A 27,342-nucleotide genomic window follows, 5' to 3' on the forward strand; every position below is an offset into this window, starting at 1 on the left:
TTGCCTCAGGAAACCCAAGCATACTGCAGCTATACATACTGGAGCATCCCAGATTCCAGAGCCAGCTTGTCCTCTGCTTCCAGCCACAGCTTCTTCAAGCTCTAAAGATTGATTTCCTTTTTTTCCTCTGCAGAGGGATGAATTCTGTGGTGCTTTCTAAAGCCTTAAGCACACACACCACAACTACTGACCTAGCTTTCAGTGAACGACCCTGGTTTCACATGTTTTAGTGAGAAACAGCACAAATATTTAAGATACAAAACACTTTTATTGTGGAATGGTTAGGGCCAGAGCAACGCCCATGCCTCCCACAATCATTTCTTCTTCACAGTAGCTTATATGCCATTATTAGTCATTATTCCAATTGCACACACAATTAAACAAATCCAACAGTTGACTTGCTGACAGAGCACAAAAGCAAGCCTCAAGTCTCCCTCAGCTGAATGCTCCTCTAATGGACTCTATTAATCAGCCCTTCAGCCTCAGCAGAAGGTTTTTTGCACTTCGCTGCTTGGCTCAGCTCATCCCTCCCACAAACACAGCACAACCTGCAGCAAGTAGCCCCTCTGCCACGCTGCCCTGCAGCCACTCTGCAGCAGAGAGGCAAGGGAGAGCAACTCCAGCAGACAGCTCACACTTCTCACGCCACAGCATCACCTCGCCGATGACCGTGGGTGCAGCACACAGTTCTGCAGAGCAGAACAGAAGGAAGCCAGGGACCTGCTTCAGCCCACAAGGGATGGGACACTGTTTCAGCCCGGTAAGTGTAAACGAGCCAATAGAAGACTGGAGCACTTTAACAGGAGGAGGTTCTGCACCATGAGGATGCTGGAACGCCGCAACAGGTTGCCCAGGCAGGTAGTTGAGGCTCCATCCTCATAGATATTCAAGGTCAGGCTCAACAGGGCTCTAGGCAACCTGATGTAGTGGAGGATGTCCCTGCTGCCTGCAGGAGGGTTGGGACTGGATGATCTGTGGAGGTCCCTACCCACACAGCCCATTCTGTGATTCACTGGCATGGATATTAGCTGTGTGAGAAGCTTGGAGGCTCCATCTACATCAGCACGCTCATACTGCTTTTGTTCCTGTGATGTGAAGCATGGACCCACCAGAAGTGTCCAGAACAGAACAATGTTTTCTGTCTGCTGCTCCACTGAACTTCACAAGGTTTTCCTGTTCATTTGCCCATTCATGTTCATTCAGTTCCATTCTCCATGCCAGCTGGGTCTTCAAGAAATGTGTTTAAAAGCTTCACTCATCTGTCCAACAGCTGTCAAGCTGCCACCAGGGCACATTTTCTAACTCCCCCAAACAGCCTCATCACAAACAATACCAATGTGGCACTACTAGGTTCCCAAGTCTGAGCTTTGAGGCACCAGCATAACCTCACAACTCCAAAAGCAGAGGTCTTTCTACTCAAAACGTCACACCATGAAGAGGCAAGAGAGTGGTGACATTAAGAGCTTGTCCAGGTAAGACCAGGTGTAAAACCACACTTAGGAACTGCAAAAGGGACCTATGCCAGCTGACCTGATGTACTAAGCATCCTAAGAGGAGAATGGAGCTCCTCACTCCCTCCTGTTCAGCAGCTGAGCACATTCCTCTTCCCATTCACCCCTGCAAGCAGCTGTGAGGCACTGCTGCAAGCACAAAGGATAGGAAGCAGAGAGAGAACAGCTCTGGAAACCTCCGGAGCATGCCAGAGATCCTATCTCCCACACATGATACCACAAACATGAAAAATGGGAACCTCTTCTTTGGCTGGGCTGCTAGGATTCCAGGAAGTGCTTTTCAGGAACAAAAACACAACCACCAAACCAAACAGACAAACAAACACCACAAAGAGGCTTTCTCTTGTCCTCGGCTGTACAGGAGGCAATGAAAACGTGAGGAGAGACGTGCAAAAGGAAATCAGGGTTCCAGATTTCCCAGGATGAACTCAGGGGCTGTAACCTGCCCGAGCTGAGCTGCTGGTGCCCTCCTGTGTTTAACTGAGATTTTACTGTTCTCGACCAATGCTGCTAGTCCTGAAACTGACCTTACACCGATTTACTTTCCCTCCCCGTCCCAACGGCCCTTCAATATTAACAACATATAAGCATACAAAGAAAGACACAAACGTGGTCTCTTCAGAAACTCCCAGCCAGGCAGAAGATACAACTCCTGTGCTTTTGAAATGCTGAAAGCATTTCTTTCTTCTATTCTTTTGCTCTCTGTTAACATAGACACAGTCCCTGTCTTGCCTATAGAAAACTGGAATGCAGCCCAGGGGTGCTCCCGCAGGGTTGCGGTGACAAATCTAAACAGGAGCTCCTCACTACAAGTGTCCTCCTTCCACTGACACTGCTAAATGACTCCAACACAGCTGCCTGGGAAATATCAGGGAGAGCAAATGTTATTAGAGAAATTCAAGTAGTTAATAAAGGTCTAGTACTTTTATAAACTGGGAGTTATCCATTAAGTGGTCAGCAAAACCCTGCTGCTAAGGTGCCAGGTTGGATGTAAAACACATCTTTGCCTGATGCAAAGCAGAAGGGATCAGCCAGCAAATTCCCATTTCTGGGACATACACATCCACTCTAGTAGGCTGACAGAACCCTATCAAAAGAGGACTGTTCCAAAGCAGCTGCCCTCCGTGGCTGCTCACTGTGCTCACAGCATGCTGCTGGCTTGCCAAGCTCTCCCAGGACTACACCCAGCTCAAATGCTGAGTTATTTCTTGGTGGATTAAACTGTCAGGCACTTTCTAGACTACTCCTATTTGAGCAACTTGATCCAAGGTAACAGCTAAAATGACAAATGCACAGAGAAAGAGAAGAAAAAAACCCAACATTTATAGATTTCAAACCCCCCTCCCAAAAGGCAGCAGCTCCTGACAATTAATAAACTTGATTTTTTTCTTATCCATCAAGAAGAAAACTCTCTGGTCACTCAGAGAACAGGAGCAGCTAATTGAATGTTGAGAAAATTACTAAGAAGCTCCCCAGGAGCCAGCAGTGCCCTCATGCAGCCCAGCAGGCAGCTGTGTGCTGGGCTGCAGCCAGAGCAGTGTAGGCAGCAGGGCAGGAGAGGGGATTCTGCCCCTTGGTTCTGCTCTGCTCTCACCTCCAGTCCTGCCTCCAGTGCTGGTGTCTCCAGCAGGAGGAGGACACAGAGCTGCTGGAGAGAGTCCAGAGGAGGCCACAAAGATGATCCAAGGGCTGGAGCAGCTCTGCTGTGAGGACAGGCTGAGGGAGCTGGGGATGTGCAGCCAGGAGAAAAGAAGGTTCCAAGGGAACCTTAGAGCTGCCTGCCAATAGCTGAAGGGATCCTGCAGGAAGGCTGCAGAGAGACTTTTCATCAGGGTGTCTAGAGACAGGACAAGGGGAAATGGTTTGAAGCTGAGGCAGAGCAGGGATAGACTGGAGCTGAGGAAGAAGTTTTTCACTGTGAAGGTGGAGAGACTCTGGAACAGGCTGCCCAGGGAGGCTGTGGCTGCCTCCTGCCTGGGGGTGTTGAAGGCCAGGCTGGCTGAGGCCTTGAGCAGCTGAGTCTAGCTGAGAGGTGTCCCTGCCCATGGAGGGGAGGTTGGAGCACACAACTTCTGAGCTCCCTTCCAACCTGAAGGCATGCTGTGATTCTGTGATTTACTTCTGTGTCACACAGCAAGACTGTGCCCCACTTACAGTCAAGGCAGCCCTATGCTTTTCTGTTTTCAGGAGGAAGGGAAGATCACATCTAGCTCCTTGCAACACATCCACCCTCTCGTTTTTAGCATTTAAAAGTCAAAATAGGATGATTAACACTGGAAAAAATGTAGATAGTTGAGATGGAAAATGGGCATAATTAGGACATCTGCTTAGGAACTCACAGCAATAGCATTTTTGTTACATATAAAATTATTAAGATCTTATTCAGCTGGAAAAGTTTATGATGATAATCACTCAAATTTGCAAACATTTCACTGTAATCAGGCTGCTCCTATAAACTTGTCCACGCTGTGGCAGCCTAAACTTGTTTCCAAATTCCACAGCCACAGAAAATTAATTTTCCCTGACAGCACCTCATTTGCAAGTGTATACACAGAAGGGTGAAATGTTGCCCTTCTGACCAGCACTGGTAGGTCTGGAATCCTGCCTCAGCTCAGCCCAGCATGGCAGACCTGCAGCAGTGTCTGAGAGCTAAAGGTGATGCCATCTGCAGCCATCAACACTGCTGGGGCAATTTCTGACAAGAACATTTGGTTAAGTACAGCAATTTTCTGTAGGAACACACAAACTTTATTAAGCTCTAACTGATAAAGTTGTGGGTTTTTTTCCCCTTTATGTTGAGATGCAGTATCTAGACAAAATGAGAAACAGATGCACTCCAAAGCAGCCAATGCATTGATGACTGGGTTGAGAGCAGCTCTGAAGAAAGAAACTTGGGGTGTTGGTTGCTGAGAAGCTCTCCAGGAGCCAGCAGTGCCCTCATGCAGCCCAGCAGGCAGCTGTATGCTGGGTTGCTCCCAGAGAAGTGTGGGCAGTAGGGCAGGAGAGGGGATTCTGCCCCTTGGGTCTGCTCAGACCTCACCTCTAATCCTGCCTCCAGTGCTGGTGTCCTCAGCAGAAGGACACAGAGCTGCTGGAGTGATTCCAGAGGAGGCCACAAAGATGATCCAAGGTCTGGAGCACCTCTACTGTGAGGATAGGCTTCGGAAGCTGGGGGGTGCAGCCTGGAGAAGACTGCAGAGGGACCTTGGAGCTGCCTTCCAGTACCTGAAGAGATCCTGCAGGAAGGCTGCAGAGGGACTTTTCATCAGGGTGTCTAGAGACAGGACAAGGGGCAATGGTTTGAAGCTGAGGCAGAGCAGGGTTAGACTGCAGCTGAGGAATAGGTTCTTCAGTAGGAGGGTGGTGAGACTCTGGAACAGGCTGCCCAGGGAGGCTGTGGCTGCCTCCTGCCTGGGGGCATTGAAGGCCAGGTTGGATGAGGCCTTGAGCAACTGAATCTAGCTGAGAGGTGTCCCTGCCCATGGTGGGGAGGCTGAAGGAGATGAGCTCTGAGCTCCCTTGCAGCCTGGTTCTATGATGGCATGGGATGAACCAGGCTGTAAATGGTTTACATTAGTCACTGCACCTTACACTCTTAAGAAATGGTTGGCAGTCAGCACAGCATTTCTCACTAACAAAGAGCTTCACATCCAGTTCTATTTTTCACTACTTTGCCACACAGGCAAAAAACTTCCAATAAAAATGGTGCCTCAGGAGGGTAGCTTAGGAATTAACCACCTTGTCAGAATGATCTTTAGGATAAAACCTCTATTTGGCTGTGACATATACCAATTACAGCTCAACTTCTTTCTTCCCTTTCCCCTTAGCTTTCCCTTCTGTCACCCTGCAGGTGTGCTTTTAAGCACTTGCATACAGAGCTGCTGCCCAGTGTAGCTGTGCTGTGGGAAGCCGGCAGGTGAATGAACCCTTCAGAACCTGCACCCTTGCACTGATGTACTCTAAAACCACACATAGCTGTTTTTTTCTATAGCTTTGCCATAAATTACTTTTTGTTCACATGGATAGCCTTAGGAACATCACTGACAAAGCCTCTCTCAATCCTCCTCAGTGCTTCTGCCAGTCAACATCTGTGTTACGGGCACAGGGCTTTTGCTTAAACATTACCGCCAGGATACCACTCTTTGCCCTGCTCCATTCACCTCCTTGCACACTGACCAGGAACTTTCTGGGATGCAAGCTGTAAGATCTCACCACCAGCAGAAACATTCTTCCAGAACACCCTGCAGGACTGTTTAGCAGAGCAGAGATTGGAGCTTCCTCCTCCAAGGAAGTTCTGTTTCTGTTTCACACAGTATGTGTATAAGGGTCCAAGCTCCTCTCAAGCAAACACACAGTTCAGGTCACAACATCGGTACTACACTGAGCACTACACTTCAGCATCACATCAGGGACTCATGGCAATCCTCTTTCAAACGCCTCCTGTCTTCACTCCTTGTCAGACCTGGACAGGCTGAAGAGGTGTCTGAGGAGAATCTCATGAGTTTTGGTAAGGCAAAGTGTAAGGTCCTGCAACTAGGTGAGAGCAATCCTAGATATTAGTCCATGCTGGGGGAGGATGAGACTGAGAGCTGACCTGCAGAAAAGAACTTGGTGGTGCCAGTGGGTGAGAAGCTGGACAGGAGCTAGCAATGGGCACTTGCAGCCCAGAGGGCCAATGGCAGCCTGTGCTGCATCCAAAGCAGTGCAGCCAGACTGAAAGCAGGGATTTGCCACTCTGCTCTGGGGAGACCTCACCTGGAGTGCTGTGTCCAGATCTGGAGCCCTCAACACGGGAAGGACATGGATCTCATGGAGTGCAAACCTGAGCCCTGAGAATTCATCACAGCAATCCAGAGCTGAGGGGGCTACGGGTGGGCAGTGAGGGGAGCCTCTGTGTCCTTCCCTGCCCAGCAGAGTGAGCCCTGGCGCAGCCCTGCCAGCTTCAGCACTGGAGATCTCCGCGTATCAGGTTTATTCCTCCATCTCACCCAACACTGCAAACATTTGCTCTCTCCTGCTCTCCAAAGGCTTCTAAACCTTCACGAGGTGTGGGCACTTCAACTCACATTTGTTTCAAGTCAAATCTGTGACACATCTATGCAGCTACTGGGGATGAATTGAGCAAGCCTGCTGGTGTCAGGTACTAGAGAGAAGACACTTCTAAGGCAACACAACTTTTTTTCCCCCCCCAAAGTCTGTACACTAAAAACCCACTGCTTCTGCCAAAATCAATACATGAAGGGAGAGAAAAGGCGGATGACGATTTCAAAACAATGAGCCAACACCACAGCGAAGAAAGGCACCATTTTAAGCTCAGGACATTCTCCACCTGTATGCAAACCAGTAATTATGACCAAAGCATGCTAATAAATTCTTCATAAAGCAGGAATGAGCTACCTTCAATGCTCTGTGGACCAACCACGTTCATAGCTTGGTGTGCTGGATATTCTACCCGGGGTCTAGCGATGCCCAATTGCTCCATCACCCCATGGAGGAGCCTCTGAATGTCTGCTTCAGAAACCCTGTCAGGGCTTCTCGGGCTGTGGCTAAGCACTGAGGCTGATCCACACGCCAGCAGAAACACCATGTTGCAAAGCAAGGCAGTTGCCATCCTGGTAGCTGCTTTTAGCCTGTGAAAAAGAAAGGGCTTTGATTATTCCACTCTCCTCTATAAAATGCCCTGTGTGCATGCTGGGAACAACTTCTGATCTCACTGCTTCACATTTTAATTTGCTACCACAGCTCCACAGGGCTCTGGGCAACCTAATACAGCTAAGGACATCCCTGCTTACTGCAGAGGAGGTTGGACTCGACAACCTTTGGAGGTCCCCTTTAAACCAGACTGCTCTGCGTGATTCTACAGACAGTGGAGAGTCCAAGCCAGCTGAGAAGTGGCAGGGAGGAAACAGGGTGGATAAGCTTCTCTGTTGTAAACAAAAGACAGTAAGTAGCAAACTGCAGGACCCAATTTTCTGATTTGCATTTGCCTGTAACCTTCATCGACATGCAAAGTTTCACTGCTTCGTTTGAACTGAAGATGTTTCCCCTCTCCGTGTTTGGTAGCTGTTTTCTACAGCTCTGGGCTAAAAGAAGGGAACTCTTCAGCCAGGAACGGTGTTTTCCAAGCTCTATTCCTGCACTGCCTAGAAAATGAATGGTAGAAACCGTTGAAAAACTCGGCCTGTGTTTGTTGGTACCTCAGGACCTTCCTGCTCTATATCCATCGCCTTCCCCGCCCGAGGCTTGGTTTCCTTGACTGCAGTCCGCCGAACGGCTGCACAGTGGAGTTTAACGAGCCCAAAAATCCCCCAAGAACCGAGCACGACTTGTCCTTGAGAGGCTAAAGCAATACGCTCGCTTCTTTACAGGTCCTTTCCCCTGCCGCCACAGAACAATTTCAATGCCCTATTTCCAGCCCCCTGAACAACCAGAACCTCTCCAGCCCCCCAGGCCGCGCAGATGGGCAGGGATCACAGACTCATACAATCAGTCGGGCTTGGAAGGGACCACAAGGATCATCTAGTCCCAACCCCACTGGCGTGGGCAGGGACACCATACCCTAGATGAGGTTGGCCAGAGCCCCATACAGCCTGGCCTTAAACGCTGTTGTTCCACTGCTCCAGCCTGGCCTTAAACGCTGTTGTTCCACTGCTCCAGCCGCCCCCCGCAAAGCACCTGAGAACGTCTCGAAGCAGCAATGGCCGCAAGCCGCAAAGCTCCAAAGCCTCCCCGCCGTCCGTGCGGGGCTCCGCCGCTCGCCAGCGCCCACCGCGGCTCAGCGCCCACCCCGCCTGGCCGCCCCCGCACGCCGGGCCCGGAGCCCCGCGCAGCTCCGCGGGCACGCAGCGCGACGCTGCCGCACCGCCCTGCACCCCCGTGCTGCGCCCGCGGAGAGCAGCTCCCGGGCCCCGCTCCCTCCGCGGCAGCGGCTCAGAGCTCAGCGCGGCCGCCCGGCAGCGCCGCACTCACCTCCCGCGGCCGGCGCTGCTCTACGGGTGCAACGGCTGCTCGGCCGCGCATCCTCCGTGCGCAGCCACGGCCCCTCGGCCCCCTCCCCCGCCTCGCCCCGATCGGGGCTCTGCCAGCCTCTCGCAGGTGCCCGCTGGCAGCTGCGCGCTTGCCTCACAAGGGTTTGTCGGTTTAAGATGTTGACAACACCTGGGGGAGTCACCGAATCCACGAGGCTGGGGAGGACCTCTGAGATCATCGACTGCAGCCGATGACCCAACACCATGACATCAGCTAGACCAAGCCACCCCGTGCCACATCCACTCTGTTCTTAAAGACCTCCAGGGATGGCGATGCCACCGCCTCCCCGGCACTCCATTCCAGGGCCTTGCCGTCAGGAAGCGCTTTCTAATATCCATCCCGGGCGCAGCTTCAGACCATTCTTGTCCGGTCACAAGTTGCCCGGGAGCAGAACCTGACCCCCACCTGACTACAGCTGCCTTTTAGTTCGAGAACTCCCTCTTCAGCGAAACACAAGCGCCTAAAAATAAACTGAAAACTGTCGAGGGATGAGCAGCTACAGAAACAGTCTGGGTGATAGGTTGGACTGGATGATCTTGGAGGTCTCTTCCAACCTGGTTGATTCTATGACTGCATCTGCCTTCCTCCTGCAATTGCCCCCCCTGCAATAACACAATCTTTACTTTTAGAATTGCCTAACTGCGGGTTTAGAAGATAGCAACCTGGCAACCGTTGCTCACCAAGCACTTGCAGGTCTCCAGGTTCAGCAAATCCATAGGCAGTATCCACAGCAAAGCTCAGCAAAAGGATAGCTGGAAGAGGAGCTTGCTGAACGGCCACGTGTACTGAACTAACAGCCTTCAAATGGTCCTTTCTAAAGACTGGCTTGTGTAACACCTGCTGCTGAACTGAACAGGACACCATCCATTACAGAAGAACTGCAGAAAAGCTCCAAGATGATACTTCAGAAACACAAGAAAGCTGAAAAACTGCCCAGAAACAAACCAACCAACCTCAGAACAAACAACCAAAAAATCCACCCAATAAAAAAAAACACAACAAAAATCCACAAAAAAAAAAAAAAAAAACCAAACAAAAGCAAAACAACAAAACCCCCAAACAAACTGAAACCAAACACCAAAACAAACACACCCCCCAACTACCCAAAACTACAAACAAAAACCCACCCAACAACCTGGGAATTTCAGCAGGTTCTGGACTAGATCATGAGAATCACCATGAAACATCAAAGGATGCAGAGCTGTTGGTGCAATTCAAGAGGGCCACAAAGATGATCCAAGGGCTGGAGCTCCTCTGCTGTGAGGACAGGCTGAGGGAGCTGGGGGTGTGCAGCCTGGAGAAGACTCCAGGGGGACCTCAGAGCTGCCTGACAGTAGCTGAAGGGATCCTGCAGGAAGGCTGCAGAAGGACTGTTCTCAAAGGCCTGCAGGGACAGGATGAGTGGTTTGAAGTGAGAGCAGAGCAGATTTAGATTGGATGTGAGGAGCAACTTATGTGCCATAACGGTGGTAAAACACTGCAACAGGTTGCTCAGGGAGGTGGTTGAGGCCCATCCCTGGAGATACTCAGGTTCAGGCTCAAAGGCCGAGGTACCTGATCTGGCAGAGGATGTCCCTGCTGACTGCAGAAGGGGATTGGACTGGATAACCTCTAGAGATCACTTCCAACCCAAACCACTGATTCTGTGGCTGCTGTCAGTTACTTTTCTGTGCCTTCCTTACCTCAGTGTAAAGATTAAAGCCTTGGTGCCCACATTCAGCCTCCTGAGCAAACACTAATTAAAGAAGGTAGGAACACATTGCTGAAAGCAGGAAGCAGCTTCCTTGTTGGATGGTGGTGAACACATTGGCTCTCTTACCTGGAGCTTTTTGAATCCTGACTGCATGCCCTCCTGTGAGGCCTGCCCTGGGTAATGCTACTCTGGCAGGGGGAGGTTGGCCTCTGTGGTATTTGGTGGTCCTTTCCAACCACTAACATGTTGTGATTCTGTGAAACTACTTCAAAGGGTTGCTTGGTGATGTGGTTATGATCATCTCACAGTTGTCTCCCTAGTGTTAGGACTTAAAAATAACACAGCAGGACAGCTCAGTAGGGCTGATGGGGACAAGAGGTTGCCTTCAGATCACTGAGCAGAAGCAATTCAGATGATAGCTCAGTGGAGAGGTGGAAACAGAATCAGAAAAGAGAAAATAAGAACTATTTCTTTCATTAACACATTGCTTTGGAAGCTCAGAGGCCTTTTAGTTCCTGTTAAATTATGTTAGCCTTTAGCTAGTTGTGAGAATCATTACTGAAAAATTAATCAAGATGAAGAAAAAGAAGAGACAGAACAGAACCACTCCTTCCTCAAGTACTTTCAGACTTTGATGTCCACACACTGTAATATGACAACAAAACCCAAACTCAAGACATTATAGAAGAACAGGCTCAGAAAAGGAACAAAACCAATGGTTTTATTAAAACCAAAAGTATCCAATGCTTTTGGCTCCTATATTTGGCCAAGAAGCAATTTGTACCTACTGGGAGCTAAGGAACAGTTTTCAAGGGTTTAAATAATTTTACAGCTGATGACAGCCAGTTTTCATTCCAAGAGATGTAAACATATGCTTGTGCAAATCAACTCTTAACAAGCTATGGCTTCTTACATTCGTGCCTTGCAATGTTCTAAGCATCTAAAACCTGCCCCTGCACCACCTATTCTCCTAGAATAAGTTAAAAACCATTCTTTCAGAGGAAGAGAAAACCTTTTACTGCTCATGACTGAACACTCTTGGTACTTACTGCAGAAAACATTGCTGGGTGAACATTGAAGACTTTCCCTTTCTAAATCAACATTTATTTTCCTCGTGTTCTAATCTAAGAATTCTCCAGTCTATGTACACATCAAACTCTAACTCCAACAAGGATGCTCCAGATTTATTCCCACAGAAAGAAAAAACAAACTCAAAGGAAGCAGAGCTGGTGCAAAGTCCAGCTTAAAGCAATGCTGCAGTAGACTTAAAATTAAGTAGTAAATCAATTTAACTACCACTACTCAGCATCAAGGATTTTCCTTGCACCAGTTAAGTTTGTTGTTTGGTTTTTTTTTAACTTAAATACTAAGTCTTCATGCTGCAAAAAAACCCAAATCTTTTGGGAGATGCAGCGTTTTGGGAAGCTGAGAGAATTCACACTGAGCTCTAACACAAAGCAGGATGTGGTTTGTTTTAGGTATCAGATCCTGACTGGCATTTACAAAAGGGTTCAGGAAACGAAGAAAAGCTCAACATAAATTTGTAACCCATAAGTTTAAATTAAAAAAGGCAAAACAAGAGCTAAAAAAAATCTATAAGAAAAATTATTAAGGTTTCCCAATGGTTAATTAAGTTCCAAGAAGCTCATTAGGTCCTACAAATCTACAGGTTTTCCAGCTGGCAGCAGTTTCACTTGGGCTATTGGATTTTTTGGAGAGCCTCTGTAATGACCCCTGGCTTTTCCTGAAGCGCTTCTTGTGATTATAGATTTTTCTAGGGCAGCCTCTGGAATATTTGCATGAGCTTTGAAACTGGATTTGACAAGTTCACGGTTGGTTAGATCTTCCAGAACAGACTTTGAAGGGTGAGCTTTCTGTTCAGTGAGCCCAGCAGTTCTGACAGAACCATCAGTGCTGGCTGATGGAATGAATGGCCTGCAACATGCTTTGGATGGTAAGTCCAGGTGTTTATGAGATACAGAAACTTGGTCAGATGAATCTTCACTCCTGAGTGGCAGAGCCAGAGAATTCTTTGAGGTCTTCTCTGCACAGGAGAACAGTGCAGAATCACAGCTCCAGGACTTAACAAGCGGTGAACCAACCTCACCTGCCTTCAGCAGCTGAGAGCTCGCAGGTCGCCTGTGAGCCTCCAGCAAGGAGTTGATTCTTCTTACAGACTGCCTCACAGGGGTACGCTGGAACTTCAGAGGTGGTTTAGTTTTGCTTGCAGAGCTTGGATCATTCAGTGAAAGCTTGTTAAACCACTGGATGTGGTCAGAAACCTTCCCGTGGTCAGGAAGAGCTGATGTCCTAGCCAAAGTTCTACCAGCATTTTCAGCCTGCGTGTCTTGGTTGCCTGCTTCATTTTGTGCTTGAGGCACCTGCAGAGCAGGAAGCTGTCCCACCACAGGACATTTGGTGACCTCTTCTTCCAAAAGACAGCATTTTACCATGCAGTTTTCACCTGTTTGTGGGTGTGTTGATTCTGTTTCCTCTTTTCTTCCCAAGGAATGCCGTTTGTTTAAGTCATCTTTTGATGGCCGCTTCTCAACAGTCAACTTCTCTTCCCTGGCCAGTATGTGAGGCACAGGAAGTTCTGTTGCATGCTTTAGATCTGGTTTTGGGACCTGCAATTCAACTGTAATAGAAGTTTTGAAGTTTCTTTTCTCCAAAGATTTAATTTCCTCTTTTTCTGATTGTTGTTTATCAGTAGCAGAAGTTTGACTGATTTGGTATAACAGCTCTCTGGGTTGTGTGCTTGCTGCAGGTTTAGAAATGTCTTCAGCTGACAATTCTTCCTCTGAACTGACCTTTGTGAGGCATAGACTCTGATTTAATGTTTCACCTGCTCCACCTGAGAAGGAAGATTTGGTATCACCCATCAAATTGTGAAGGCTTCCTCCAGAAGCAGAGAAGGCTTCCTTCACTTTCAGCAGTGTTTCTGCAGCTGAATTGCTGTCATCCTCACGAACCAGAAGTTCTAGGCTGTTCTCTTCTTTGCTGACAGTTGTGGCTTTGAACTCATCTGCAACAACTGGTGGCTTTCCAAATAGCAAACCAGATTCTGATAAAGCAACTCCTGCTTTGGGGTGTCCTGGCAAAATTCCCTCCTTCCTGCTAATCCCCTGAAAATCTGTTACAGGACTATTCCATGACATGCGGTGAACTCTTTCGTGGCATTTTGGAGTCAGCAGGTTTTCTTCTGACTTGCTCACATTCTTTGAACCTTAAAAGTAAATATCATAGTGTTTAAAAAGAACATAATTTGGGATTTTAATGATTATGGGCAAAATTCTGTGAAACCCCCCCAATTATCAAAGGAACATTGAATTTGAAGATGCCATTACTCCTTTAGGAGGTCTAAAAAAGGTTCTAATAGTAAGACCTGAAATCACAACTCCTCTTGCTTAGCTGAAAAAAGTGAACAATTAAAGTAGACAACAAACTTGTCCTTAACCAATTCACTTTGCCCAGGAGCCACTAATGTTCAAGTTAGTCCTATGAGCTGGAAACACTTTTGATCAAATTGCTGTCAGGCTGCGCTGCCTCCCAAAGAGAGCTGGGCAGGCTGCAGAGCTGGGTGAAGGGCAACCTCATGGAATTCAGTGAGGACCCGTGCAGAGTCCTGCACCTGGGCAGCTACAACAGCAGGCACCAGGCCAGACTAGAGGACAGCCTGCTGGAAAGCAGCTCCATGGAGAAAGACCTTGGAGTGCTGTCTGTGGAGAACTTGCTGCCCACCAGTAATGTGCCTTGCAGGCAAGAAGGCCAATGGCATCCTGGGAGGCAAAATGTGTCCAGACCGTCTAGGGAGGCTGTCCTCCCACTCTGCTCTGCCCTACTGAGACCACAGCCAGAATACTGTATCCAGTTTTGGGTTCCCCAGTTCAAGAGAGACAGGGACCTGCTGGAGACTCCAATGGAGAGTTGTGAGGATGTTGGAGGACTTGAGCATCTTCCCTGTGAAGAGACTGAAAGCCCAGGGGCTGTTTAGTCTGGAGAAGAGAAGGCTGAGAGGAGATCTGACCAATATGTAGAAATATCTGAGGAGTGAGTGTCAAGATGAAGGTGCCAGGCTGTGTTTGGTGCTGTCCAGTGACAGGACAAGGAAGAACAGGGACAATCTAAAACAAGAAGCTCCATGCAAACATGAGGAGATACTTCTGTATGGTGAGGGTGCCAGAACTCTGGAGCAGGCTGCCCAGAGAGGTTGTGATGTTTCCTTCTCTGGAAACTTTCCAAACCCACTTGGATGTGTTCCTGTGTGGCCTGCCCTAGGTGACCCTGCTCTGGCAGGGAGCTGGACTCAGTGATCTCCAGAAGTCCCTTCCAACCCCTAACAATCTGTGATTCTGTGCTTTTACACCTTTATCCATCGAGGTACATTTGCATTAAAACAGGAAGTCTTCTCTTTTAATGTACTGTTAGATACTTACCTTTCTTGGGGAATTTCTCACTGACACATGGGCTTAAGAGGACATCTCCACTTGCACATTCACTTTTGCTCTCCAAACCCTGTTGACTGGCAAGACGCCTTCCAATATTTTCGGATCTGTTACTGCCTGCACATCCTGGGACAGCATTCTTGGAATGAATAAAAAGGTCTTATTTACCTTCACAGAAACTTGTAGTTAGGAATCTTATTTACAGAGGAACCTCTAGGAAAAGCCTATGCAAATCAACCACAGCAGCCTCTTTTTGGATCTACTTCATCTCCCAACCTGCAGTAAGGTAGGCTCTGAACAGAGTGATCCTGTGCATAGGCTCTGGAAGAGCAGAACTCCAGAAACTATGACATCTACTTATCACAAGTGCAGTGACTTGACTCATCTGTCAGGTAAGCTCCCATCCAGTCATTTTCTCACTCCCCAGCTGGATGAAGGTGAGAATTGGAAAGGCAAAAGGGAGGTGTAGAAGGGAATTAAAAATAAAAACAACAAAAAAAACCCACCAAACCCAAAGGTAAAAGTGGTCCAGAAGCAACCATTCATGAACAGATCAATGCTCAGCCAGTCCAGTCACAGTTTTATTGGCAAGTCCAGTTCTGGTGTCTCTAGCAGAAGGAGGACACAGAGCTGCTGGAGTGAGTCTAGAGCAGGGCCGCAATGATGAGTCAAGGGCTGGAGCATCTCTGCTATGAGGATAGGCTGAGGGAACTGGGGATGTTCAGCCTGGAGAAGGCTCCAGAGGAACCTTAGAGCTGCCTGCCAGTACCTGAAGGGATCCTGCAGGAAGGCTGCAGAGGGACTTTTTATCACGGTGTCTGCGGACAGGACAAGGGGCAATGGTTTGAAGCGGAGGCAGAGCAGAGTTAGACTGGAGCTGAGGAAGGAGTTCTTCAGTAGGAGGGTGGTGAGACTCTGGCATAGGCTGCCCAGGGAGGCTGTGACTGCCTTCTGCCTGGGGGTGTTCAAGGCCAGGATGGATGAGGCTTAGTTGAGAGGTGCCCTGCCCATGGTGGGGAGGTTGGAGCAGATGAGCTCTGAGGTCCTTTCCAACCTTAGCCACTCTGTGATTCTATGGCACATGGACTATTTCCCTTGGTCAGTTTGTCAGCTGTGCCCTCCTGCAGCGTCTTGCCCCATCCCAGACAAGCTTAGCAAAAGCTGCTGAATGACTGCAGTGAAAATAAACCTAGGGCTTGTAGCACTTGATGGCAGTGCCCAGCATTTCAGGTGCCGGCAGACAGGAGGAGCAGCAGGCTTACCATTTCTCTGCTGCTTTTGCCCAAGCCAAACTTCAGGCGCAGCGACCTACGAACCATCTCCTTGCGGCTGATCTTCGGGGAGAAGCAGCCTGTCTTCCCTGAGTCAGCCCTGCAAGGAGGGACACAAATACCTCTTCAGTTTGGCAGGGCCACAAAAACAGTCCAACACGTAGTTATGGCCATGTCCTATAGAGCTTTGCTACTTCCTTGACTTTTTCCAGGCATTTTTAGCAGTCACAGGAGCCTGCTGTGCCAGATCTTGCCTTGTTTTGAACTCTGTTTTGCCACACTGGAAGAGCTGGTGAGTTTACACCAACTATAAAAAGGTTATTTTAACTTAAAACTGAAGATGAAAAGGAAAAAAAAATAAAGACTAAAAAGAAAAACAAATTGAAGACTGAATAAAAATAATTTAATTTTATTTTTTCCTCTTCATCTTCAATTTTAAGTTAAAAACTTGTTAAGAGTTAATAATCATTCTTCAAGTTATTTTTAGTAACTCTAAGATTATTTTAACTTAAAATTGAAGATGAAGAGGAAAAATTAGGACTAATTGAAAGATTAACTGTAAAATTGTTTTAACTTAAAATTAAAGAGGAAAAGGAAAAAATGAAACATTAAAATTAACCTAAATGATTAAGTAGAAGATTATTTTAACTTAAAATTGAAAATTACAAGGAAAAGATTATTAGAATGTTAACAACTACAAAAATATTATTTTCACTTAAGTTTTACAATTAAAAGGAAACAATGAAGCATTAACTTCAACATTAAAACTATAGAAAGGTTATAACAAATATTAAAAGTAAAAACTTAAATGGTTAACTATAAAAAGACAATTTTAACTTAAAAGTGAAGATTGAAATAATTATCTATTAAAAGACTTTTTAAAGACAGATTGAGATTTCACACATCACCAGTCAAAGAGTTTAGATCTACCTCCCCAGTTTCTCTTTGCCTTCTGAGAGCTAGGGCAGGAGTTGGGAGTTACCTGTATAATTTTTTCCTTGCATGTCTTTTGCTTCTCCTGTTCCCTGTACCATACAAGGTACTTTCACCACCAGTTGAAGGAGACAGTGAGGTTTGTGATGACTCCAGCGACACACAAGGGCTTCCTTCAAACTGAGCTACAGGAACAACAATGAAAAGTAAAATCATATTTACATGCCCTTAAAACAGTGGGTTTGGATTTTTTTTTTCAGATAAAGACTTAATGGTTAATATAATAGAAAATAGGGGTTTAAACAACACAGATTTGTTTATTTCATAGAATGGCTTAGGTTGGAAGGGAGCTCAGAGCTCACCTCCTCCAGCCTCCCCACCATGGGCAAGGACACCTTTCAAATAGACTCAGCTGCTCAAGGACTCATCCAGCCTGGCCTTCAACACCCCCAGGCAGGAGGCAGCCAAATCCTCCCTGGGCAGCCTATTCCAGAGTCTCACTACCCTCCTACTGAAGAACTTCTTCCTCAGCTGCAGTCTAACCCTGCTCTGCCTCAGCTTCAAACCATTGCCCCTTGTCCTGTCTCTAGACACCCTGATGAAAAGTCCCTCTGCAGCCTTCCAGGTATTGGAAGGCAGTTCTAAGGTCCTTCTGGAGTCTTTTCTTCATTGAGTGCTGGCTTGAAATTATTTTGACTGCCACTTTCACTAAATATGACATTAAGCTGCTGCCTGTAACATGTGTAGACATGGCTGGATTGCTATTGATTGTGTGCTAACCTCAATTAAATTTCCATACTGCTATTATCAGGTATGTTGCTCAAATTTAGGAGCTTAATAAGAAAAAATATCCAGTCCTGAAATTATTTGCAGCATGTTTTTGCACATATCTAGCCAGAGCAGTTACAGCAACAATGAAAGAATTGCTGATCTACTAAACTTTATCAAACAGATGCATGACTGTCTTCAGGAGATGTTGCTGCTTCAGTTTGCTGCTCCATAGAAACAAGAATTCATACTGCAGTGATTTAATAAACAAAAGCAAGTTTTATACATCTGCATTGAGAAAAAAAAATGCTTGGCAAAACAACAAAAAGACATTTCTAGGTTGGCTAACTTCAGCTGGCAACACAAGAAGGAACCAAACACAAATGAAAGAGCCTGACAGTTGGAAGCACTCTGGTAGTGTGAAGAGGTATTGAAGTATTGTTATAAGTAAAACTTGTTCTATAGAATTCTTAGATTGTTTAGCATCTAAAAACAAGAGGCATGTACATCCAAGAGAAAACATTCCTAATAGCAACAATTGCATTCCACAGAGTAAGGCTGTGGTGAGGCTTGACAGGGCTTCAGGTAACCTGATCTTAGAGCTGCCTGCCAATAGTTAAAAGTATCCTACAGGGAGGCTGCAGATAAACATTTCCTAAGAGTGTCTAGAGACAGGACAAGGGTTTGAAGCTGAGGGAGAACAGGGTTAGACTGGAGCTGAGAAAGATGTTCTTCAGTGAGACTCTGGAATAGGCTGCCCAGGGAGGCTGTAGATGCCCCCTCCCTCACAGAGGTGCTCAAGGCCAGGTTGGATGAGGCTTTAAGCAACCAAGTCTAGTTGAGAGGTGTCTTTGCCCATAGCAGGGAGGTGGAAGTAGGTGATCTCTGAGGTTCCTTCCAATGTAAGCCATTCTGTGATCTGGTTGAGGATGCCCCTGTTGACTGCAGAGGGGGTTAAACTAGGTGATCTTTGGAGGTCCCTTCCAATCCAGACCATTCTAAGGCTAGCTAGTTAAGTATTTAGGAGAGAGAAGCAGGATACAACTTTCAGAAGGTTGGAAGCATAGGCAGTCTTCATGGATTTTTCTGCTGAGACTGGAACACAGATATAACCTAGGTGATAGAGGGGGCCTGAAAAAGGTGAAAGGACATCAGGATTGCAGATCTGAAAGAGCAAGAGAACAGAAGAGACAGAATTCTGCTTTTGCTCATTGCATGTAATATGACAGTCAGTGATGAAGACAAACTAGTTGCTAAGACAGCAACACCATCAAGTGAAGGTTACCAATGACTGCCTAACAAGAACAAAAGCCTGTACATTTAAATTGAAAGCCATAAACAACCACTTCCCAGAATCACAGAATAGGTCAGGTTGGAAGAGACCTCCAAGCTCATCCAGTCCAAGCCTTAACCCAGCACTGAAGGATCAACTCTAAACCATGTCCTGAAGCACCAGCTCCACAGGCTGCTTGAACACCTCCAGGGATGGCAACTCCAGCACTGCCCTGGGCAGACCACTTCAGTGTTAGAGAACCCTTTCAGTGAAGAAATATTTCCTAATGTCCTGCCTGAACCTCCCCTGGTGCAGCTTGAAACCATTTGCTCTGGTCCTGTCACTTGGCACCAAGAAGACGAGGCTGCCCCCTCCTCACTCAAGCAGTAAGGGAGAAAATGAGGGCACTGTACCTGATGCTGGTGTTGAACTGATGTTAAAAATGCTGCTTGGTAACAACTCAAAAGCAAAACTATGCTTAAAAGATCTTCTCTTCTTGCTGGACAAGCCCTGGGAGCAATCAGTTGGAAGTTTACGCTTGGTACTTGGAGTAAGGACCACAGGAGTCACCGATGAAAGGACTGAAACTGAGAAAACAAAATCTGCAAGAACTGCTTAAAAGGTGAAGAATTTACAAAAACTAAGAGTTCTATTTGTTACTTTTTAAACTCTGAAAGAAACACTGTTATAAAAGCTTAGAGACAGTGCATGCATCTTGAACAGGCAAAGCAGTCAGGACAGCTTAGAGTTTGGGTGTTTATTTTGTTATTTCTTTTCAAGCCAGAGTACCAGAACAGAAAATCCATACCCATGGGGAAGAAATGTAGTCATCTTCTGTTAAGCTTGAGACAGTAAGATTGAAAGAATTCCAGTCCTGGCAAATTCATTCTCAAGATGACAAAATGCTGCCACACTGGATTGAAGCCTTAGTATGCATTAGGTCAAAAGCTCAAGTTCAAGTGTGCAATCCTCGAAGCACACAGCCCACTGCTGCAGGGCTGAGGCTGCTCTAAGCACTGCAGGATATGCAGTATCCTCAGTAAATCTGCATCTATATTCACAGCAAGAAACAATTGCATTTAATTACTTAAGTTTTAGGGCTTAGAATATAGCTGCCAAATCCTGAAGATACTGCATGGGCTTTATTGAGTACAAACACTCTGATACCTACCACTTCTGTCTTGGTGAGGTGTAGTGGAGGGGGTTCTGTTAGATTTAATTTTATGCAATGCTCCACTAACAAAATCTGAAATGCAAGACACACCAAGCAGTCAAATTTCAAGATGAGCTTTGTCTTGCTCTATTTGCAACTCCACTTTAACTTGAAGAAATCAAACAAAGCTCAATTTAAAAAGTTGTGCTTCTCACCAATGTTTTTTTTTTCCTGTTGCTTTCACAATAACTGGAAATTTGCCTAAGTAATTAATTTTTTGGTTTTGTTTTTCTTAAAAAAAAAATCATAGATTCAGAGAATGGTTGAGATTAGAAGGGATCTTGAAGATCATCCAGTTCCAACCCTGTAACATAGACAGGGACATCTTCCACTGGACAAGGTCACTTAAGGCCTCATCCAACTTGCCCTTGAACAACACCCCCAGGGAGGGGGCATCCACAACCCCGCTGGGCAGCCTCTTCCAGTATCTCACCGCCCTCACAGTAAAGAATTTCTTCCCAGTCTCCAGTCTAAATTTGCCTTCCTCACGCTTCAGTATGTTCCATCTCATTCTATCACTATGAAGATAGACTGAGGCAGCTGGGGGTATCCAGCCTAGAAAAGACTCTGGGAAGACCCTATTGCTGCCTGCCAATACCTGAAGGAGTCCTGCAGGAAGGCTGCAGAGGGACTTTTCATCAGGGTGTCTAGAGACAGGACAAGAGAGAAGCTGAGGCAGATCAGGGTTAGACTGGAGCTGAAGAAGAAGTTCTTCAATATGGAATCATAGAATGGTTTAGATTGGAAGCAACCTCAAAGATCAGCTAGTTCCAACCCCCTGCCATAGGCAGGGACACCCTCCACTAGAATAGGCTGCTCAAGGCCTCATCCAACCTCCAGACAACCTGCTGGGGCAATATGAGGGTGGCGAGACTCTGGAACGGGCTACTTAGGGAGACTCTGGCTGCCTCCTCCCTGGAGGTGTTTAAGGCCTGTTGATGCCTTGAGCAGCTGAGTCTAGTTGAGAGGTGTCCTAGTCCATGGTGGGAAGGTTTTGATTTCTGAGGTCCTTTCCAACCTGAGCCATTCTGCAATTCTCAACTCTGACAGGGCACACAGTATCCAATAATACACTTGAACTCACAAATACTCTAATTCAAAGCACACACACATAAACACAGAATTTATATCACATGTCCAGACTTAAGGTATGCAAGAACTTTGAGTGTCCAAATATAATTTCAAAACTAGCAAAAAAAAAAAAAAAATCTTTAACAGTGTTCTGCAACAGAATCTGAAGTTGACTCAGCAAAAATCTGGCTTCCCAAAAGCTCAACAGCTTCTTTGGTAGACAATCGAGACATTAGAATCAACTCAGACTACAGGTAAAATAAACTTCTGAGGCTTATTGAAGTCAGAGATTATGCAAATCAAGCCCAACAAATTTCACAGGCATCAGCACACCTAAAGACTCAAAATAATTCTATTTGAGTTGTCAGAACTTCCACACAACAGATCTACCTCCAACACTTCTATGCCTCCTCTTCCTGCTTTCACTGGGAGATTCATTCTCACTGTCTTCATGGCCCCATAGTGAGGGAGTAGATTGAAAGGCATCCACACCTAACATTGCAGGAATCTTTTCCAAGATAAAGTCTGGTACTTGTCCTAAATTAATTAAGAAAAAATTATTTTTAAAAGTTGCAAGGAAAAGCTGCATCCAAGTAAGTGCAGCAAGAGATTTGGGTAGATGTTGATCATCTTACCAATTTCTGCTGCATGCTCAATGAGTGTCTGCACCACGGCAACTTGCAAGCGGATCTTCTTCTCTGTACCAGCTGACATCTTCTCGTTCTCATTAGAGTGAAAGAGGTTGGGAGCAAAAATCACTGCCAGGTTATTGCTGTCCATTCTGTTTTCACTGGATCTTTACAAGAAAAGTAATTTTTTACATTAATTATAAGGATAAAGGCAGTGGAGAGAGAAAAGAAATAATCAAGTACAGTTGGAGAAACAAAAAGGAATCATTCACTTGAGTGAGTGGTAACAAACTAAGGTTAGCTCCCCACATGACTTCTCAAAATCCAGAGGTTATAGACCTCAGTCAGTTTTGAGGAACACAAACTAGCAGTTAATTATGCTAATTTAATCAGTCAGTTCTATTGCTTTTTAAAGAAGAATGAAGATGAAAGAATGGATCAAAGTCAAGTTGCCTGCAAAAAAATAAAGTACTTTGTATGTCTGAAAGAAAAGACTACGACTGAATTCTAGTGAGCAGCTGCAGGTAAGAAAGTTTAAAGCCACAAACCTGTCACAAAGTTACAGCAGTGGCCTGAGAAGAGAAGTCATTCAAAGCATTAGGAGCTATTGACAAGCTCTCCTTACACTGACCTCAAGGACACAGTTCTCAGGAAGTTGAAAAAGTATCTCAAAGTTTCAATGGTCCTGTCTGCCATCAAGCACGACAACAACAGAGTTGCAGTTTTCTTCTCATTTCCCAGCTGCTGAGCTTTAAAAAAGCCTTCTTGCAGGTGAGGTGGCAGGATGGGTTCTGGTAGCTCTCTAAAGAACTGTTTAAGAAGCCCTGCAACATCACACGGCAGTGCAGCAGAAAGGCAGTTTTCACCTTGATCCAGTTTACTCTGAAATTGTCCATAAGAAACATTATTTGAAGGCTTTAAGATACCATCATATTCCTAAATTAGGCATTAATCTTCTAGCCCTTGCCAGAACAGTCACATCACTCTCATTTTTAGTTTCAGTTTTGTCATGTCCTACCAAACTCTAGTATCTACAGAAGGCACAACGTTGCATTCAGTTAGAGGTTTCCCAAGCCTGCATCCTTCTGGGAGAACGTTGCTAAATGAATGTCCTCCTGTGTCAGCAATTGCTAACACGTTTGTTCAGCCACCAGTGTATTCTCACCACTTGGAAAGATGAGAAACTTCCCAGAAAAGAAAAATAAAAAGCAAAGTTCAGCAGATTCTGGACTAGATCTCCTCTAAATCATCATAAGGATGCCTTCCAGTATCTGAAGGGATCCTTCATAGGAAGGCTGCAGAAGGACTTTTCATCAGGGTGTCTAGATATATAATAAGAGGGAATGCTTTGAAGCTGAGGCAGAGCAGGGTTAGAGCAGAGCCGAGGAAGTTCTTCAGTGTGAAGGTGGTGAGACTCTGGAACAGGCTGCAGCTGCCTCATGCCTGGGGCTGTTGAAGGCCAGGTTGGATGAGGCCTAGTTGAGAGGTGAGGGCAAAGGCCCATGGTGGGGAGGTTGGAGATGACCTCTGAGGTCCCTTTCAACCTGATCCACTCTGTGATTCTAATTTCTGAAGCAGGTAATGTTATCAATCTACTTCCAATATTACTGAAAAGCCTCCAAAACCTAAAGCATACAGATGAAGTGAAATGCAGATGAAAAAACAAAAAGGGTTTAGACAATACCTTTAAAGCCTTTAAACGAACAAGAGATCCAGACTTCCTGAAGAGTCCCTCAGTGTGAACATGGTCTTCCAAAAATTCACAAGTATCAACAAGAAAGCTGAGGAGAGAAGAGCAACACTTCTGGCACTCAGAATAAACCTTGAGGGGTTATTCCAGAAAAACTGTGTCATGATAAATAGATGAAGCTTTACATAGAGGAGTTTTCCCCAATGACAAGAGGTATGAGGAAACAAAAGTGAATGGTAGCTGTGGTTCTGAATCCTCCATCTAACTTCTGCCTCCCAGCTTCCCACATGAAACTTTTCTTACAGCCCCCGTAAGCTTTAGGAGGTCTGGAATAAAAATCCTGTTCTTCTGACAAGAGTTCAGTACTATAAAGACAGCAAGGTAAGGAAAAATCTAAACACAGTGTTAATTTACCTTGGGATATAGCCATAATCTGGTACAAGTGATGATGGCAATGCATGGAAGCAAACTCCAAAGATCTTACCCTAAAATACAGAATTAAATCCATGTTATTCAGAAGTTGATAGGATTATCAGCTGCATAGCACAGAAAAGCACCCAATACATCCACAAATAAAACAGAAGGGTGGTTAAGGAAAAAAAAAAACACAAAGGCTTTCAGATAAGGTAGATAAGACACATTGTCAGGCAATGTCATCTCTAGGTACCTGAGCCTAAGCAGATTCTAGTTACAGTTAACACTCTGGATTACTGTGAAAGGATAAAAGGGTTTCTGCAGCATGCTTTGGGAGGTGGAGTAGATGATCTCTAAGGTCATAGACTCATAGAATCGTCAGGGTTGGAAGGGACCTAGTGGGAGGTGTCCCTACCTACGGCAAGGGGTTGGAACTGGATGATCTTTGGTCACTTCCAACCTAAACCATTCTATGACCTCAAGGATCATCCAGTTGCAACCCCCCCTGCCATAGGAAGGGACACCCCACATTAGATCAGGTTGCTCAGAGCCACATCCAGCCTGGCCTTAAAAACCTCCAGGGATGAGACTTCCATTACCTTCCTGAGCAACCTGTTACAGTGTCTCACCACCCTCATGGTAATGAACTTCTTCCTAATGTCCAATCTGAATCAACCCAGTCTAAGCCATTCCAAGTCTATCCAATCTAAGGCATTCTATGCTTTGCACTTTTTATTTGACAAAGAGTAACTTTTCCTATAAGATCCCCAAATCAGTTAGACTGTTTTGGAATTTCACCTTGCCTTTTCAAATGGACCCAATCTTATTCTTAAGAATCAAACACAACATATATGAAATAACTTTTTGTTTAGTATGTTTTTCTTCATCTGAGGCACTGAAGAGGATTAAACTCAACAGAACAGTCTAGAAAGCTGTTCTGAACTCTTACACTCCGCATTCTTATTTTAAGAAGTTATAACTATTGCCTTATTAGGAAGACATGAGAGTATCTGTGACATTACAAGACAGTTTTGTCAGGCATTACTACTGATGCTTACTTACAGTTGTTCTTTTAAATGCTTATCTGAGGTTACTGCAGAGTTGTTTCAATTATAACCCCACACATTTTGTCATAATCAATTGTGGGTTTAATTTCTTTGCCTCATCTGTTTTCTATTTCTGTTTACAGAACAAGCAAGCCAGCTCCTGCCCCTGCCAGAAGACGATTGGGATCACACTCAGCTTGTTATCAGAGTGCAAACATCTGGTTATTTATAGATGAAATTCAAAGGGCTGCCCATGATGGGGAAATAGTTAATCAATAACTATCAAGCCATCTTGGGCCTCTCTGTCCTACAGAAAACAAGCACAACACGATAAAGAAAGAGAAGAAACATTTTTGTCATTATATTCCAGATGGCTACTGAAAGAACAAAAAGAAAAGTAACTTCAAGATGTAATATTTAGGCTGTGATAGCGGTCCATGATTTAGACATTAGGAGCCCACTTAATCAGTGTTCTCAAGTTTATTTCACTGTTGTTATTAGCTGACATCCATTATGAAACTTCAGTTTTAGACAAGAGTCCCGAGGCAGAAAAATCCCTTTTTCTTCGGAAGGAATTCAAAGCAGGTATTTGATAGGATAGATTCCATTCCTTGCAGCACAGGCAAGTCACGGCCAGATCTGTCTGCATCAAAATACCTGTAGTCACGTCTCAGTACCGAGAAACCATGCAAATAACGTCCTTCAAACAAAGAAATCTGAGGAATTAAGTGAAATTAAAGACATAAAGCTTTTTGAAACTGCAAAGTAGTTATGCTTTCCAAGAAATAAACCAGCGACCAAGACTTAAATTCCCTAGTGAGCGACATTAAGCATAACGAAGTGTAAAAAGCTCTTGTGTAGAGCAGAGAAACGTATGAGTGTTTGAGAGGGTACCAGCTACACTAACAAAGAGGAACGGATCGCGTCCACCATCTGCTCTGCCTTGCAACACTCAGGCGCTAACTGGGCAGGGGGCGGAGTAGTCAGCACCACCGAGCCATTAGCTCACCAAATCACAACACAGCTATCCAGACGGGCGTCTGGACAATCCGCTTGCCGACAAAAAGGGTGGAAAAACGACTTTCCTCCCTGCAGGGATTAAAACGTTGCCCCACAGGAGGGGGTTATGCCTGTCAGGGGCTGGCAGGAGCAATAGCACTGCGGAAACGTCACCGAGGCCAGAACCTGCCTCGCTGGAGCCGAGACCGAAGAGTAGCTCTCAGCCACGGGTGAAATTCGAACCTCCGCGCTCTGCAACCCCGTCGCGGAGGTGCAGCAGGACCCTCCCTGAGCACACAGCTACAGCCTCGCTTACCTCCGTAGCCGCAGCTGCCAGTTGCTTGGCTGTCCCCAAGCAGCTCCCGCTCTTCACCTTAATTCCGTAGGAGGCCCGCAGTTCCTCCAGCACCGCCAGCCGCACCAGCTTTCGCCTCTGCTCCGCCATCCCAACACCCACCCGCCCTCACCTCCCAACCTTCTCGGCCACCTCTCACACCCTGCTCGATGCCATCCTGACTCCCACTAACGCCAGGCCCAGCCCACTCCCACGCCGCCGGTAACCGCCTGGCTCAAACCCAGCGCCCTCCGCCGTTGGCCCCTCTGATTGGTCCGCTTGCCGTTCGAAATCAGGCCCCAGCCGCCCAACGGCCAGCCCGGGCTGCCCCGCTGGCGCCTGCTTCCCGGACCTCCTCTCAGCCGCCTTCGGCTGCTGAGGCGCTGCTCGCTGCCTTCGGGCCATCGCGCTGACTTCCTAAGTGCCCTCCCGCTGAGGTGTCGGCGTAGGCGTGCAGTGGGGGGCGCGGAGGGGCGAGCTGGGGAAGATAGGGATAGCGTTTCCCGGGAGCTCCTGGCGTCTCGGTGGCGTCGCGGAGCTGCTGAGCGTTGCTAAGGAGCTGCCCTTTCTCGGGGCAGTGAGGCGGCGAGCGAGCCGGCCAGCGGGCAGGGTCCTCACACGCTCCACCCAACGCGTTTCCATTCCCTTGCCCTCAGCAATTGCAGGCTGGCGTTACCAGCTTTGGCCTCGCTCTGGTTGGTTGTTTTCTTGCTACTAAACGTTTCTTGGAAAATAAATTTGAGTTTGAAAGCAAACCACCGCCGTTTTGTGAGTAAAATGAATTCTTCACGGAGCAATTAGCAGACCATGTCAGCCCCGACTTGTTCGGGGGTGGCGCACGCCGCGGCTAGGAAAAAGGAGCCCTTTTAAGACAGTGCTGTTTCTCCTGCCGTTACCTTCGGGCCATGCAGAGCCAACAAAAATGATTCATCGTTTCCCGTGGACAAAGTCATCATTCACTCAAGATTTCAGTGGCAGTTACACCCTTAGCACCAGGGCGGTCCGTGCTTTCTAAATCCGGGG

At 46.5% G+C, this 27,342-nt stretch overlaps 1 protein-coding gene across 1 annotated transcript in view; it reads right to left on the bottom strand.

Moving 5' to 3' along the window:
* ARHGAP11A (Rho GTPase activating protein 11A) overlaps positions 1-26,441 on the bottom strand; it is a 52,500-nt gene extending 26,059 nt beyond the window's left edge. Inside the window, exons 1-16 of the mRNA XM_064151505.1 lie at positions 26,302-26,441; positions 23,941-24,011; positions 23,521-23,617; positions 22,468-22,718; positions 21,843-22,003; positions 21,598-21,744; positions 20,095-20,169; positions 19,337-19,510; positions 16,932-17,067; positions 15,941-16,049; positions 14,670-14,817; positions 11,893-13,459; positions 10,856-10,878; positions 9,221-9,388; positions 8,187-8,475; positions 6,909-7,141 (exon numbers count right to left, since the gene is read on the bottom strand). Coding sequence (XP_064007575.1) covers positions 6,909-7,141; positions 8,187-8,475; positions 9,221-9,388; positions 10,856-10,878; positions 11,893-13,459; positions 14,670-14,817; positions 15,941-16,049; positions 16,932-17,067; positions 19,337-19,510; positions 20,095-20,169; positions 21,598-21,744; positions 21,843-22,003; positions 22,468-22,718; positions 23,521-23,617; positions 23,941-24,011; positions 26,302-26,430 — 3,778 coding nt within the window. The 5' untranslated portion in view covers positions 26,431-26,441. The remainder of the gene's footprint in view (positions 1-6,908; positions 7,142-8,186; positions 8,476-9,220; positions 9,389-10,855; positions 10,879-11,892; positions 13,460-14,669; positions 14,818-15,940; positions 16,050-16,931; positions 17,068-19,336; positions 19,511-20,094; positions 20,170-21,597; positions 21,745-21,842; positions 22,004-22,467; positions 22,719-23,520; positions 23,618-23,940; positions 24,012-26,301) is intronic.
* Between the last annotated feature and the right edge of the window lie 901 nt (positions 26,442-27,342).

The sequence above is a fragment of the Pogoniulus pusillus genome, chromosome 1, assembly GCF_015220805.1.
Source record: "Pogoniulus pusillus isolate bPogPus1 chromosome 1, bPogPus1.pri, whole genome shotgun sequence".
Classification (NCBI taxonomy): Eukaryota; Metazoa; Chordata; class Aves; order Piciformes; family Lybiidae; genus Pogoniulus; species Pogoniulus pusillus.